The 16,793-nt window shown below is 36.9% G+C and overlaps 2 protein-coding genes across 2 annotated transcripts; both read left to right on the top strand.

Moving 5' to 3' along the window:
- The first annotated feature begins 595 nt into the window (after positions 1 to 595).
- LOC101980117 (olfactory receptor 51T1) lies at positions 596 to 5,438 on the top strand. The gene is made up of 2 exons (XM_005368842.3): positions 596 to 688; positions 4,413 to 5,438. The coding sequence occupies exons 1-2, from the start codon at positions 596 to 598 to the stop codon at positions 5,436 to 5,438; spliced, it is 1,119 nt and encodes a 372-aa protein (XP_005368899.3).
- Positions 5,439 to 12,628: 7,190 nt separating this feature from the next.
- On the top strand, positions 12,629 to 13,567 carry LOC101980408 (olfactory receptor 51A7). Its single transcript, XM_005368843.1, has one exon. It carries the CDS (start codon positions 12,629 to 12,631, stop codon positions 13,565 to 13,567), a length of 939 nt encoding a protein of 312 aa, XP_005368900.1.
- Positions 13,568 to 16,793: the final 3,226 nt, after the last annotated feature.

A 16,793-nucleotide genomic window follows, 5' to 3' on the forward strand; every position in this document is an offset into this window, starting at 1 on the left:
AGCAATTAGACGTTCCCAGGAGGCTCCATACACGATTCTGAAGAAAGTCAAAATAATAGATTAGCATCTCCAATTTAGTTACCTTTTCTATATAACAGTTTTCAGAATCTGATTCGTATGTCTTCATTGGCACACTAATCGGATTTAATGGGCTACTTCAACACATGCCCTAGTGTATGCTGATTAGGTAAGGGCTGGAAGCAGCAACCCTTTACAATTGGTATGAAGGCTTTAAGTTGTCTCTCTTCCAGATTTTCACAAAGCAGATAAACTATTATTTTAAGTTATAACCATCCTACTGTGGTGTGGAATATTAATAGAGTAGTTTCCACCCTCTCTGTCTTTTCCATGCAGTCAAACCTATTCCACATTTGAGCTGGTGTCAGTCCATTATAACCATGCTGCATTCAGTTGTGAATGTGGCTCTTTGTTTTCTAGTGTCTTCATTTATCTGTTTCCATGGATACTATAAAGCTTGTGGTGTGGCAGGAGTTATAACCAAGGGACAAAATGTTTAAAAGAGATTGCATGAGCAAAGGACAGTGCATGCACTGAGCTAGAAGCTGCATTTCCACACTTTGATGTGTTTGTTCTTATGCCGCTGCCATACCCTTTTTATTACTATAGTTCCTCAGTGCAGTCTCAGTTTGGGGATGATGATATCTTCCTCAGGTCTTTGGTTATTCAGGTTTGTTTGGTTATCCTGTGTTTTCTGAATTTCTATATGAAGCTGAGAATTATCCTTCCAAGATCTGTGAATAAATTCTGTTAGAATTTTGATGTAATTGTATTGAATTTGTAGATTGTTTTAGGTAGAAAGGATATTTTTGTGAGGTTTTATTTTTGTTTTTGTTTTTTTGAGGCAAGGTTTCTCTGTGTAGCGTTGGAGCCTGTCCTGGAATTCATTCTGTAGACCAGGCTGGCCCTGAACTCACAGAGATCCTTCTGCCTCTGCCTCCCAAGTGCTGATTTTGTTAGGGTAGGCCTACTGATCCATGAGCATGGGAGATACTCCCATCTTCTGATATCCTTTTTAACTCTTTTCTTTAAAGGCTGGAAGTTTTTTATCCAAGTCTTTCATTTGTTTTTTAGTGTATAATATAAACAAGACAGTTCATATTATTTGAGGCTATTGTGAAAGGTGCTGTTTCCCTGATTCCTTCATCAATCCAATCGTAGCTTGCATATAAAAAGCTGCCACTTTATTCAGACAGATGAGACAGATTTTTTAAAATATATTTCCTTTCTTTTCTGGAATCAACATTTTAAGTCTTGTTTGAAATCTCAGCATTTGTGGGGAATCATGTCTTTGCACACAAATTGGGACTTTTCCTAATGTGTAATATGTGAAATTACTCATCTCTAGGTACTTATTGTGATACAACTTTTTATTGTGCATTTATCATGCAAGAAACTATGAAAATGTTTAAAAGAAGCAAAATCCAGGGAAAATTATTGTAAAGATTATTAATTTATTGCCAGCTATAGAAAGTTGAATCCTTGTCAAAATAAGACTTAAATTGAATGTGTTCTTGCAACTGGAATCAGGAGATCTAAAGAATGGGTCAATTGAGAATGAAGCATTGAAACTTTACTTGATGTGGATAAAACAGTTTAATGAAGAGGGTGTCAAAGCTGATTGAGTAAGCTCCAGAACCTTGTAATAAGGTATGCACTTAAATTCCTGCTCTGTAATGTGCTAGCTTTTACATAAAGTTACTCAAACCTTCTGTGGTCTTTAATTCCCTCTGATGTGACAAAATGAAGAATACCTCTGAACCCACTAGGTTGATGACAAATGCATATAACAATGTATATAAAAGTATAGTATAGTTTCTGTACTCATCAAATATTAAGTTGCTTATAGTTATAAACTTAGTAGAAATTGGGTATGAGTGGAGTATTATGGATTCTCAGGAAGTGTTCCAGTATTAGAGGAAGGATCAGGGAATTGTTGGTGAGGCATTAGAACCTGTTAGACAAAAGGTGTATTAGCATCATAGAAGAGAGGGATTGCTTTTTCAACCATGTCCTAATTAATCTCTGACATTTAGGGTGCTTCTTTGGCTGATAATCTGTAGCCCAGAGCTGGGTGAAGAGAAATAGATGCAGTTATCTGACACAGGCAGGCTGTTTCTGTAGACACTTATTACAGTCAGCCTCCAGGGCTAGGCCTTTGCTCTCAGCTTTGATAGATGGGGTTTGTTTGAGCCCGAAAGCTGTGTGTTAAGTTATGCCTGAGTGCTTTGGGGGGAACATTTCATATTGATCTCATCACTCTTGTTTGTTTTCATCTAGTGTACTTCAGTAATCAAGATTACTGCTGTCTGGTGACTCTATGAGACTCCCTATATAGTCTCCTCCTTGGCAACTGGTTTATCTCTGCTATGTGAAGAGACTCAAGAGATGTGACCAGGTAAGTGGAGTGTGCATATGGGGAAGGATTGAAGGGAAAAAATGAAAGACTTAGAGATGGGAGGAGGGAGATCAAAGAAAACTCAAGAAAATCTTGGAAGATGGAAAATGTGGTTGAAGAAACAGAGGGATATTGTTAAATACTCATAGAAATCGAGACAAAAAGACAGAGTACAGGGAGACAATAAAGAAAGAGAAAATGAGCTAGAAGCATAATTATTCTGCAATTGGTATTGTTAATCAAAGCTTTCTGTTGTTCCATATTGTGTATCACTAGCTAGCACTGAAAGATGTAAGACACACCTGCCATAAGTATCAAGAAACTCACACTCCAGATTGAAAGAATGGCACTTGCGTATACCAATTTTCAGTTTCATTTCTGCCTTATAATTAAAAATTTAATCCAATGCCCAAGCATTGTGGTACAGTTTTTAGTAGCAAAGGAGAATTTTCAGTTTAGCATGCTCTGATGCTGTCTAAGTATGTTGTGGATTGTGAAATAAATATAGAGTATTGACAAGTGAAATTTTATGTAGTGTCTGAGAACCACGGAGGTTGGGGTCTGTCACTGTTAGTGCTGGAGGCAGTGATTTAAGCCTTTGGATTACTAAAGAATAGAATAGTGTGGATCATAACCAAGTCATTGTTTCCTGTCCCTTGTATGGGCCAATGTTACCTCTAGTATGGTTGGTCAGATAGAGACTTGTGCATGCAATTAGAAAGCACTAATCTTTTTTTCTGGTTAGTTGTTCATGTAGAGAAAATGAGAATGCTTCTAGAATAATGTTCAAGTCTTGACAGGGCTCTTTAAAACAGTATACTTGCAGTAAGTGAGTTTAAAGTCACACGCTGGATCTCAAAGGAAAGACATAGAAACAACAGTGCAAAGGTGTACTAAGGAGGAGAGAACAGAGGCTGGGTGGTTTAGTGGGGCTGGAAAGTCGCACAGAGAAACAGAAGCGGAGAGCAGTGGGGACAGCTTACAAACAGGAGAGGTGGGCAAAGGAAGACTTACTGTAATTGTTTCAGTTGTAGGAACTGAAACAAAAAGTCGATGATACTAGCAATAGACTAGGAGAGTAGAGGAAAGGGCAACCAATGATTCAACTGCACGGCAACATCTCAAAATATACACTATCAGGGGCATCACGCTGTATGCACCAAAGCAGTGTGGCACTGAGGTGCTTCACTTGTATTCGAGTGCTATCTCTAGAAAACCTCAGTGGCAGCTTAACGACTCAACACAAAGTCCTTTCAGGTTACAATTATGGCTATTGCTATTTCATAGTCTACATTACATGATAGATGTCTATAAGATTTTATTTCAAGGTAGGATTAATCTTGAAAATAAGGTGAGAATGAACCTAAGATAAATAATTTATGCAGGGGAAAGATTTATTTAGTCATATGACACTTTCTATGATACTTAACTTGTTTGCTTATATCTGTGGCAAGGCAGTACACAAGCCCAAGATGAAGAAAAATGGCTCATTTGATATCAACGATGGGACAGAGAAAGAGAGGAAGAGGCAGGAATCAAGCTGCATCCCTCCATGGCATATCCTTCGTGACTACCTTCCTTCAAGTAGATCTTATTACCTAAATTTTCCTAAACTTCTTTATATCTTATTGATCTAAGTGGATTAATACACTCATGATTTCAGACATTTTATGATTCAATCAATTTTCAAAAGCTCAACTACAAACAGTGTGTTCTTGGGACCAAGAATTCAACACATGAGCTTTTGAAGATATTTGGAGTCTAAAATTCGAGTGACAGTTATAGCTAGAGGGAGCAGAGGCAAGAAAATAAGGCCAGACTCTAGCAAGAATGGTTCAAGGTGCTGTAGAAATTGGATTAGAGGTTTTAATTCATATTATGGAGATTTGGGAATTCTAAACGCAAAATATAGTTGTGTTATTTGAGAAAGATCTATAAATGCTTGGGGAATTGCAAGAAGAATCTGATGACACAGTAATATTGCTTTTCTTTTCAGAGTATATTTCAACTCGTCATGCTGATCTTCAATAACACTACATCCTCCTCTTCCAGTTTTCTTCTTACTGCCTTTCCTGGACTGGAACTTGCTCATGTCTGGATTTCCATTCCTGTTTGTGGTCTCTACACCATTGCACTCTTGGGAAACAGTATTATCTTGTTTGCTATTATCATTGAACAGAGTCTCCACAAGCCCATGTACTATTTTCTCTCCATGCTCTCTGTTGTTGACCTGGGTCTGACCATCACAACGCTTCCCACTGTCCTTGGCGTTCTTTGGTTTCATGCCCGGGAGATCAGCATTAAGACTTGCCTCATTCAAATGTTCTTTGTGCATAGCTTCTCATTCCTGGAGTCGTCAGTGTTGGTGGCTATGGCCTTTGACCGCTACCTAGCCATCTGTAGCCCTCTGAAGTATGCTACTTTCCTCACAGACACGATGAGCTTGGTGATTGGACTGATCATCTGTATAAGACAAGTGGTTTTCATGTTTCCCTCTATTATAGTTGTGAACAGTGTGTCCTTCCAGGGAGGCCAAGAGCTTTCCCACCCATTTTGTTTCCATGCAGATGTGATCAAATTCACATACACCAATCCCTGGATCAGCAGTTTTTGGGGAATGTTTCTTCAGCTCTACCTGAATGGTACTGATTTATTGTTCATTCTTTTCTCCTACATCTTGATCCTTCGTACTGTTTTGAGCATTGTGGCCCCCAAAAAGCAACAGAAAGCTCTCAGCACATGTGTCTGCCACATCTGTGCTGTGACCATTTTCTATGTGCCAATGATCACACTGTCTTTGGCACACCGTCTCTTCAGTTCTACCCCCAGAGTGATCTGTAGTGTTTTGGCCAATATGTATCTACTCTTGCCTCCTGTGCTGAATCCAATCATTTACAGCTTGAAGACCAAGGTTATTCGACGGGCTATATACCGGCTACTCCGAATCAAGAGTTCAAGGGACTATAGTGTGAGGAGCCTCAGAGAAAGGTGGGAAAGAAGGAGACAGTTTTCTAGTACATGAATTAAGGTTAAAAGGGAAGATAATTGGTTAAGTGTTATCTCCAGGTATTATGATTAATAAGCAAATCCCAACTGAGTTACAGGAGAAAGTCCATATAACCTTGAGTTTATGAGAGTTTTAAAAAGCACATTTCAAAGTCAATTTATGAGCAAATGTGTAAAATGATGATGTTTGAAATACTTATATGGACTCTCATGTGCAGAATGATATTTTCCTAACCCGTGAGGTGGCACCATGAGTAGACACACTTGCTTTTAAGTCTGAAGACCTGGATTTGATCCCCTGGACCAATCCTGGGGAGGAGAGAACTGACTCCCGTAAATTGCTCTCTTACCTGGGTCAATACCATGGCACATATGCGTGTATGCTTGCACACACACACACACACACACACACACACACACACACACACACACAAAATGTGACTAAAGACTACTCAAAATCCTTTCGGTAGAATTGCTATCTCACTGTAAAGCAGGAATAGTTAGAGCAGAACAAATGACAATGTTTATATTTTTGTGTTTTACTAAGTAAGCCCTTCTTTTTCCTCACTGAGGTTCGCATTCTCCAGGGAGTGAGGAAGTTTTTTTTCCCCCACTCCTGCTGGTTAGAGGAAAAGTCACTCATATGTACAAAGACACAGACATAGACACACATAATTAAAAAGTCTAGAAAAGGCTTGAATGCTGTTTTCAGTTCAAATCAGAGTCCTGTTTCCTTGAACGGGCACTCTTCATTTGTTAACCCATTTAATTTTCTTAGCAAAGACCATGTCTTTCCTATTTAAATTGCTTACATATTTCCCTTTAGTATAATGTATCAAGTTACATACTGCCTTTCATTGCTGCTGCATGGCCTAGACATGTCAGGATGGTTCTTAGTCTCTAGCTCTTCTTCAGTGCAGACTCTGCTTCAAGACACTATCCTTTGTTTGAAAGTGTTTGCTGCCTTCTGCCTGACTATTTCCATCCCCCACTGCTCTAGACTCGGCAGTGTTACACAGTGACTGCAGTCCTGCTTAATTCTGGCATCTTGAGATCACCTTAACTAAGGATAATTTTTGTAATAAAACAGCCTTTGGTGTGGTGTTGGGAAGACATTAGAATTTTCTAAAATCTTCTTCCACTTATGGAATTAGGAAACTTTATTTCCACCTAGAATAATCCACGTCTGAACACAGGAAAACAACAGATAGTCTGACCTGAGCCACCTGATTCCTTGGAAAGGAAAGAGCACCAGTCCTAATCTCTGGTGTCTGAGTTTTCTGGAGTCCTCCACAGCACTGCAGAAACTGGTGGAGAGGGACTCTGATTTGCTTAGCTCACCGTATCTATCTTTTCAGATAGCCACTGCCAAACAATAGTCCCATTACTCATGGCTGAAATTATTTGTATTAGTTACCTTTAAGCAACACATTCAAGTGCATTAGCTATTTCAGCAGGTTCGTGTTCCATCAGAGTAAGTCATTTGTTACTCATTTATGTGAACTTAAAGTTTCCACATTCCATCAGTAAATGTAATTATTAATTTAATGCTCTTTCCACAAGGCTGTGAAAACTTTGATATCAAGACTTTACCTTTAGGTAATCCCTAACCCCTAACATTTAATTTAGTGAACAACATTTAGTTAATACTGTATGGCAAATATATAATCAAAATTTATGTTACTAGTTGCTACTTTCAATACTTCAGTCATTCTCTAAATAAGTTCTCACAAACATGTATCTGATATTATATCTCATTATATATCATTAGACTCTTAGAAATTGAAATCTTAATTTTAGAAGGAGACATAATTATTGAAAGTCCAATATAGTGTTTTGTAAAGTTGCATACTTTGGATTTATGAATTCTGGGCTTAGATTCAAAGACTAAATACTTTAGAAACATAGGTATTTAAAAAGTTTTTTAGATCAATTTTTAAAGCTGTAACTTCTTACTGTAGAACAGGAGTAATGATAAACTCCTCCTCTTTCAGATGCTCACACTGAATCCTGGAACTCACACTGTAGACCAGGTTGGCCTTGAACTCACAGAGATCCACCTGCCTCTGCCTCCCAAGTGCTGGGATGAAAGACGTGTGCCACCACCACCCAGCTCAGTTTATGTTCATAATCTAAATAAAATTTAGTTATCTCAAGATATTTTGTGTCCTTGTGAGGAAATATCAAACCTACACTTACTAGCCTTAGACTGTCATGTCTTTCCAGTCTATTTTCTATCATGTTGTGATATTTCTCAGTGTGTTAAACTTTATTTATTTAATAATGTTTGAAGTTTTCTGCTTGTTTTCTTCATTGATTTATTAAGGAAACACAGAAATTTTAGCTGGACTGACAGTGGGCAAACCTGCATAGGACCAAACCAGGCCCTCTGAATGTGGATGACAGATGTGTGGTTGCAGCAGACTGTGGGGGTGTGAGACCAGGATTTATCCCTAGTGCTTGAACTGGCTTTGGAGCCCATTGTCTTTGGAGGGATACCTTGCTTGGCCTAAATGTAGAGGGAAGGGCATTGGTCTTGCATCAAGGTGATGTGCTAGACTTTGTTGACTCCCCACGGAAAGCCTTCCCCTCTCTGAGGAGTGGATGGGGGTGGAGCAGGGTGGGGAAGGTGGGAGGAGTGGGAGGAGAGGAGGGAGTGGGACTGGGATAGGCATGTAAATGAGAAAATAGCATTTAAAAATAAATAAATTAATAATAATAAATAAATAAATGTCATCACATAAACCCAGCATCTATTTGTTATTATTGTTTATTCACTGATATACTTTCATAAATTCAGTTTTAGAATTCCTTGGGCAAATTCTAAAAGAATTAATATTGTAAGCTTGATAGGAAATGTATGGAATCTATAAAAAGACTGAGAAGAAAATCTTTAAAAAGACTGAGAGTAAGTCTATTTACTCTTTTAGTGAAAAAATAGTCTACCTGATAAGGATTTGAATTTCTGAACTCAGATAAAAGATTAAGAGAGGCATAAACATTCTTTTTTGATTATTTTATGGCAATATCATTTCTCTATAGTATAATAGAATTGAATTATTTTTAGGAGCAAATTAATCATTGAGTTTAAGGTTAATCAATCTGTCTCTCAGTTGTGCCAGTATGGATTTTCTAATATGAGTGTGGTGGTTCAGGCCTACTATAAGGATGTAGAATTAGAGACTCAGAAATTAGGATATAACAGTTAGAGGCTGACCTGAGCTACACAGTGAAATCAAGGTCATCCTGAGCATGCACTGTACTGAAGCCTTAGAAAAGTAAGGTCTGAGAATATAGTCGGTGGTAAATCCATCACCCAAAAGACTGTCAGTTTAATCCCCACCACAATTTGTGAAGAATTAGAACTTTTCTGCATATGTGTCTATTTCTCAATCTGATTATGATTTTAGCCAATCATTGGAGATACAGTAGTAAATATGACCTGTCTAATTATTTAAGACAAAACACAAATTAAAAGTTGAAACTAAGTATTGTGATGTAACTAGAGAATATTTAGAGCTACTAAGTAACAATTGAGAATTGTAGCCTAGGAAGAGGCGCAAAAGGTTTTGCTCCAGGTAAGCCAGGAGTGTCAGTCATGTTCAGATATCCAACAATAATAACTCCAGCAAACTGCTTTGGGGAATAAAACCAGGAATATTTAATCATTAAAAATAACTTTGTCAAAATTGATCTTTAGAACAAAAATTATTTGCAAGTTTAGCTTAAATAGCAAAACATTACAATTTGTTGACAATTATTTTCTTCTAATTTATGTATAATTTTTCAAAGTATTGAATTATCTTAGTTATATTTTGACTTCGTATAGCAGTGAATAATCATAAATAAAGGTAGAATGGGAAACAAAATTATTTGAGAGACCCAATCATCTTTAGTTAGCTTCTCATCTTGTTCAAATATGGAACCATGTATATGTATATATCACACAGATACACACACATGATCTTTTGCTACTAACATATGAATACTTTTGATTATTTGAAAACTATTTCTAGCTCATTAGGTACACTTGACTATATCGTAACTTGAAATACAAAATATTAAAAACCCACAAAACTTTTTAGTTTATAACAGGAATTTTGGATCAGTTAATGAAAATTCCAGGTATTTTTTAAATGCCATATTCTTTACATCTTTTATAACTCTTCCCAATAATGTAGTCCTTTTGCTTTATCCTACAAATCACAATCCCAGAGAACCTAAACAACAATGAGGACCCTAAGAGAAACCTATATGGACCTAATCTACATGGGAAGTATAAAAAGACAAGATCTGAGTAAATTGGGAGTATGGGGACCATGGGAAAGTGTTGAAGGGGGGGAGAAAGGAAGGGAGAGGAGAAGAGAAAACTATGTAGTTCAATAAAATCAATAAAAAAATAAAAAATCTGAAATATTGAAGGAGCATAAAAGAGGCAGCTGAAGCTGGCACATACGTATAATCCCTACACTCAGCAACCAAAGCAGGGAGGTCATGAGTACAAGGCCAACCTGGGTGCAGAGTGAGACCCTGTCCAGAGGGAAGGAGAGAGGAAGGGAGGGAGGGTGGGAGGGAGGGAGAGAGAATGAAAGGGCAAAACAACCAAAGACAAGAGAATAAAAATGATAAACGATGCATCTCATCGGTAATACCAACATGCCCAAAAACTGGTTACAAAACCAAATTTATTTAAAATAGTTGTCATTTTATAGTATTTCAAGATATCAGGAAATCAGTATGTATCATGACTATGCAGCAGTTACTTTGGAATTTACAAGAAAAATCACCAAAACGTGGATGAGGGTATGGTTCAGCCAATGCTTTCACATTAAAAAATAAATAAAAAGAGTATGTGGCACATATGTAAAATGGAATATTACACAACTCTGAAGAAAGACGAAGCTACATAATTTATAGGAAAACTATGAACTTAGGATCTATATTAAGTGAGGTCATACGTCTCAGAAAGAAGAAAACCCCATATTCTCCCTCATATATGGATCCTGCTCTACAGTGTGTGTGTGTGTGTGTGTGTGTGTGTGTGTGTGTGTGACTGAGAGAGAAAGAGATAGGTTGTCTACATTAAGCAAATGCACATGTAGGTGCACTATGACATAAAGAAAGAAGAACAAGAAAGGATAAATATTAGGTGACAAGGGAGCTATGTGAATGTCATTTTAATTCCCACTGCTTACCTTTCATATATGTAACCATCCAGTTGTTGTTAACCTCTCCTTAGTTCCTCCTGAAACCTGGAAACCAAGGAGTTAACCTGCAACCCACCATGTTCTTCATAAGTGCACTGGCTGGTTCCCCAGGACTTCCCTGTGTTCCCAGTGGCCTCTACTCCAGAACAAACAGGAGGTACTGATCTAGATAAGGCCAAGGACAAAGCAAAGGCTCTTGCTCTTATCTTTCAGAGAAGGGAGCTTCCAGTTCTGGTAAGGACAAGGAGCCAATTATTCCATTGAAAACTAAAAATTAAGGCTTTGTTTAGCACCTTATATCTGGATAAATAATTATGGAACAAGAGGAAGCAACTTTGGCCTATGTCTGTGTGTGTAGGGATATTTGTGTGAATAAGTGTATTGTGTGATTTGTGAGTTTATACTTGTGTGCACATGTGTTTATGTGTATCAGTGTGCATGTATGCATGTGAGTGTGTGTGTGTGTTGGATGATCTGATGGTCAAGTAGCAAGGTCAATTACCAGGCTATTTATCAATATTCTGACACTCATAACATCTCATTTACTTGATAAAATTTTAAATGAAAGTAACCCTTATGGTCAATGAAAACAACAGCATCTGATCGGTCAAATATGTAATGTAATAAAGAAAGGCTAGTCATTTTTTTTTGGAATGTTTGTGAAAATAACTGCAATTGATTATTATCTGCATTGTGTTAGAGACCACATCACACTGCTAAAATACCTCTGAGTAGAAATTCTTATGTGCAATATTCAAGGTACAGAATAGTACATGGGGTGTCTTAGATTTATAGAGTTAAGCTGACTGGCTGAGCTTTATGTCCAGATATTCATGCAAATCATTTGAGCTCTTGTTTCTTAACTAAACTATAGACATTCTAAGTGCTCTGGGAAATGCTTGATTACGTATTATTCTTCTCAAACATTCTGTCTTCCTGGGAACCTACAACATCCATTAAACTAATCTTCCAACTCTCTGTTTCTAATATAGGACACTCTCAAAAATATTGCAGCTCCCAAGGTTCTGTGAGATTCAAATTTGTGTTTTGTTCATTTTTTCTATCTTTGATGATCTCATTTGTTCTCACAGTCCCAGATACCAATGCCTCTTAATCTAGTGTTTGGGGGCTGTAAAATTATTCTATAGTAGTCCTGAAGTATTATTAAATGAAGGTTAATTAACCCGTCCTTGTTGCTCTGGCCTTTCCTTGGTTCTCCCTCACTGTTTTATTATATATATATATATATATATGTATATGAAACCAGTGTGTAAACAATGTTAATATTTAAAAATAGTTGTAATGTTATAAATTTAGATGTGTCTTTGATTCTTCACAAATATATATAACATAAAAATCTAAAGAGATTAGATAAAATTTACTGATATAAAATGAGGGTTAGATCAGTTAGATAGAATAAATAAATTAATATCAATTAAAGCTGTGACAATTATGCTTGAACCACTTTCTTATTTTTATTTTTATAAAGTTCCTAATGTATTTATTCACATATATTATGTGCATAATGAAAACTTACCTCTTAAGAGTAAGACATTAATTACTTAAACTTGCTTTCTAGCAGTTATTGCTTTCCAAACTATTTTCAGTGATGAATGAGCATTTTAGTAGACTATTGTTTCAGATTTTCTTCTGTGAAATTCAGGGATTTGTTGTAAAGCTAACATGGAAATTATTTAAGGTTGTGTGGGGAAAGCAGTGCAAAGGATTCTGGAAATATTTTAAACTGATATAAAAAAACCAGTTGAATTGCCAGCAATTTAGAAAAGTTGTGATTTTGTTGCATTGGAGGATTAAAACATGAAGGACTTACAGTAACTTTGGAAGAACGCTCTAGCTGCATATGCTAAATATGCATAAGCTTTAATGCAACGTATAGAACTCATTTCTGTAAAACTGAATATCACCTAAAAGAATGATTGCTTTTTTTTCTCACATGGTTTCAGATATAGTTAACGAGCTTCTAGTCCCCCACATCCACATGTCTGTTCTTAACAACTCTGAAGTCAAGCATTTTCTTTTAATTGGGATCCCAGGACTGGAATATGCTCACACGTGGATCTCCATCCCCATCTTCCTCATGTACCTCATTGCCATCATGGGTAACTGCATTATTATTTTTGTCATCAAGACAGAGTCTTCCCTTCATGAGCCCATGTATTATTTCCTTACCATGTTGGCTGTCTCTGATATGGGCTTGTCCTTCTCTTCCCTTCCTACCATGTTTAGGATCTTTTTTCTCAATGCTATGGGAATCTCACCCAACGCCTGCTTTGCTCAAGAATTCTTTATCCATGGGTTCACTGTCATGGAATCCTCTGTGCTTCTAATTATGTCTTTGGACCGCTTTCTTGCCATTCACAATCCCTTAAGATACAGTTCTATCCTCACTGGCGGCAGAGTTGCTAAGATGGGACTAATGTTAGCCTTCAGGAGCACAGCTTTAGTGCTTCCGTTTCCTTTCACTCTAAGGCGATTGAAATACTGTCAGAAGAATCTCCTCTCTCATTCATACTGCCTTCATCAGGATGTCATGAAACTGGCCTGCTCTGATAACAAGGTCAATTTCATCTATGGCTTCTTTGTGGCTCTCTGTACCATGCTGGACTTTGCCTTGATTGTTGTATATTACCTGCTGATCTTGAAGACAGTACTCAGCATTGCATCTCTGGCAGAAAGGCTCAAGGCTCTAAATACCTGCGTCTCCCACATCTGTGCTGTGCTCATCTTCTATGTGCCCATCATCACTCTGGCTGCCATCCATCGCTTTGCCAAGCACAAAAGCCCCCTAATTGTAATCCTTATTGCAGATATGTTCTTATTGGTGCCACCATTGGTGAACCCCATTGTGTACTGCATAAAGACTCGGCAAATTAGGGAGAAGGTCTTGGGAAAGATGGTTAACTTATGTATAAGATAGAATTTGCAATACATTATCTGCCAGTAGGTACTTACTGGTACTCAGTGTCATAGTGGTTATAATCTAGTTAGGGATCCGAGCAGGACACCGAAGTTCTGTGAAGTATAGAATGTGGAGTTGTGAATATTTTGAATAAGGGTAGAGGAAACCATGGAGAGATACAGTATGATTTAGAGAGGCTTAACTAACATTTGAAAAGGAGTTTAAATAAAAACATTTATGTGATTGAACTATTAAATCAGTCTTTAAAGAATTTTTAAGATTTTAGTAGACATTTATTGTTCAGTTAATATTTATAAAATATTTCTGTAGTGCATAATATTTGTGCCATAAAGGAAAACAAATTAGCAGAGCACATAGTATTAATTTGGCAAACACTGAGTGAGTTTTAGGTTAAATAACAGATAGGAATTTAGGAGTATCTAAAAAGAGTTGAACCTAGATACATTTGAAAGTCTTTTGGGCTGAAGGACAGCAACATGTCTGAACCATGTTCAAGATAAATTGAATCTGGAAGAGACAAGGAGATTACTCAATACTCCTGCTATGAAGTGTTAGTTCCAGGATGGTAGAGAGAGCAGAAGGATGCAGTTTTTGCTGTTGTTGGTTTGTTCTCATTTTTGTTGTTATAAAATAAACATGTAACTTTGTTTGACACATTCCAGAAAGTGCCTAAGAAATCATTTTTAACCCTGTGGTGTTACTGTTTGGTCTTTTATGTCACAGTATTTGTGCCTTTCACATAAAATGTAGTTCTTAAAATTAGATTTCTACAGGTCACAGAATTTGGTACCAATATACTCCTTCATCAAAACTTATTTATTAACGTTTTTCATGAAAATAAGAACTATTTTAAGGAATCATTAAAAGGTTGATTCTGTACTTGAAAGTTCAGTTGGAAGGAAAGCTAGGTGTTAAGCTTGTCATGAAATTCTAACTAGGGTGCTGAGGCCACAATTTTGTTATGAACTCACACAAACTTTTCAAATATGCTAGAAGTTTAGATGATGGGTCTAAATTCTTTTTGAGAATTTGTCTTGGGTGACTGAATATTAAGTATAGTATCCTAGAGAAATCTTGAAATATGAGGCTGGTGTGCTGCTTACCAGTTACTAATAAAAATTGGCATGGGTCCCTTTTGGAAGACAACAACAACACTTGTGTGTAGATATGGAAGTAAGCTTGTATACATGGTTCAGTTATCAAACTATGAAGACCTCCTTTACTGAGGGGCATCTCTAATGTGCTTCTTCACTCAGTGATGCCCATTGCTATGTTCTTAGTTCATACTCAAAATTAGTCTTAATTTTAAATCTTAAAATAGTTCTCAATAATTTATACCACAATGGCAGGTCTCCACACAGTCATTCATATCACTTATGGATGTTCTTCTCTTCTCTATGTTAACACTGTCTGTCTTGCTCTTCTGCACAGCAGCATAAATGCACCTCACATCTAGTTAGTTTACACCTTAGCCTCTCCTTGTCGTGAACTCTGCCATGCTATATTTGTTGTCTCTTACTGCATAACAAAACATCATCCATTAAACGGTTAATACAATAGACATGCTTTCGTCCGTTAGTCACTTAGTTCAAAATACTCGCATGAGTCTTACAAGGTTAAAATCAAAAGTAGACAAGCTCATATTTCTTTCTGAGGCCACTGAAAATAGTATCTTTCCTCACCTTTCCCAGGTTCTAGAAATCACCTGCATTTTAGGGTTCATGGACCCTTCCTTCCTTCTTGAAACAAACAGCATCGCATCTCAACATGCACTCAACACAGTCCATAGCCATGTTTCCAACACTGGCCACTGTCAGAAAACATTCTAAGCATTTGTGTTCATCAAAATAATACCCTACTCTCAACAGCTGTAGCTGTAATTATTTCTGCAGAGCATCAGCGTACTCACAATTCCTGGAGCTAGAGTGCTCAAAGCACTGGAGAGTGTGCTTTTCTGCTTATTATAAATGTATTTCCTTGGCTTATTTTTTCTCTTTCACCCTGTAGAAGGGAATCATGGGAATGATTATTGAAAATTGAAACTTACACTAAAAATGGATTAGTGAGTTTGTGAAAATCATGATAATGATAATAAATTCATATTAACACACATGGCATCTTTCAGAAAGATAAAACAACAAAATGAAACTAAAATAATTTATTGAAAAGAGGCTATTGAACTTTTTTTTAACAAATTGCGTTAATTTTCCAATTCAGTAGAAGAAAGATGGAAGAAAGGTCAAGTATTACACATGTGTTTAATCTATTGCAATAGTATATCATTTGGAAAAACCCTGAGTGTGAGTGTGACTGATTGCAAAAGAAACTTTAAATAAATCCAAATCATCTTAATACTGTTACAGAAATAACTGCTTTTTCAGAAACTGACAGAAATTGTCTAGAAACTACCCAGGAATACCATAAAACACTTTCATCTTCTAAGTGAATCCAAAGCTTATGAAAGAAAAGAAAGAGTGATGGCATATGAACAAGAGAGACTTTAGCCTCCTCCCTTAAGATAGTCCACACCCTTCTATCAGGGTAGAGAACTGTCTGCCCACCTAGTCATGTGTTTATGGCAGGTCTGGTTTGGAAGCTGAACTGAATAGGGTCTGTCAAGGTGATTCTGAGCCACAGGCAGGACTTAAGGCACCACACCTTTACAGAACATGTTTTCACCTGCATGTAATGTCACAAGCTGAATGGGCCCTCCCATTCCTCACAGACAGGTGAGAAAGACTTCTTTCAATTGCTTAGATATATTTTCCAAGTCATGGTTATTACAAAGCAGTTAGTTATACATGAATTAGAAATTAATTCCATGTTGAACTAAAGGAATAATGTAGGGGCTTAGGACATTCTCCATTCCTTCTATCCTCTCTGCTTCCTTCACCTTCAGTTTTCCTTCTAGGAGCCATAGAGATTCTTGTACATGGCTTGATAAAGAACAATATTCCTCCATAATGACATGCAAACTTCTTAATGTCAACTTTTCAACTAAATTCATCATGTTTACTTGGAAGATATAATCATTTACCTATGCTGCTTTATTACCCTTTGATCCCAACCAGAATTTCCTGGATTATTACAATAACCTCCCGTTTCCTCCCAAAGGCAATTCTTTATGTATCATATCCATGACAGCAATTTTCAGTGACTTCTCATCTCATTATGATTGAAATTCAAAACCTGTCAATGACAAATAATACTGCTATGAACATAG

The sequence above is a fragment of the Microtus ochrogaster genome, unplaced genomic scaffold (assembly GCF_000317375.1).
Source record: "Microtus ochrogaster isolate Prairie Vole_2 unplaced genomic scaffold, MicOch1.0 UNK41, whole genome shotgun sequence".
NCBI classification, from domain to species: domain Eukaryota; kingdom Metazoa; phylum Chordata; class Mammalia; order Rodentia; family Cricetidae; genus Microtus; species Microtus ochrogaster.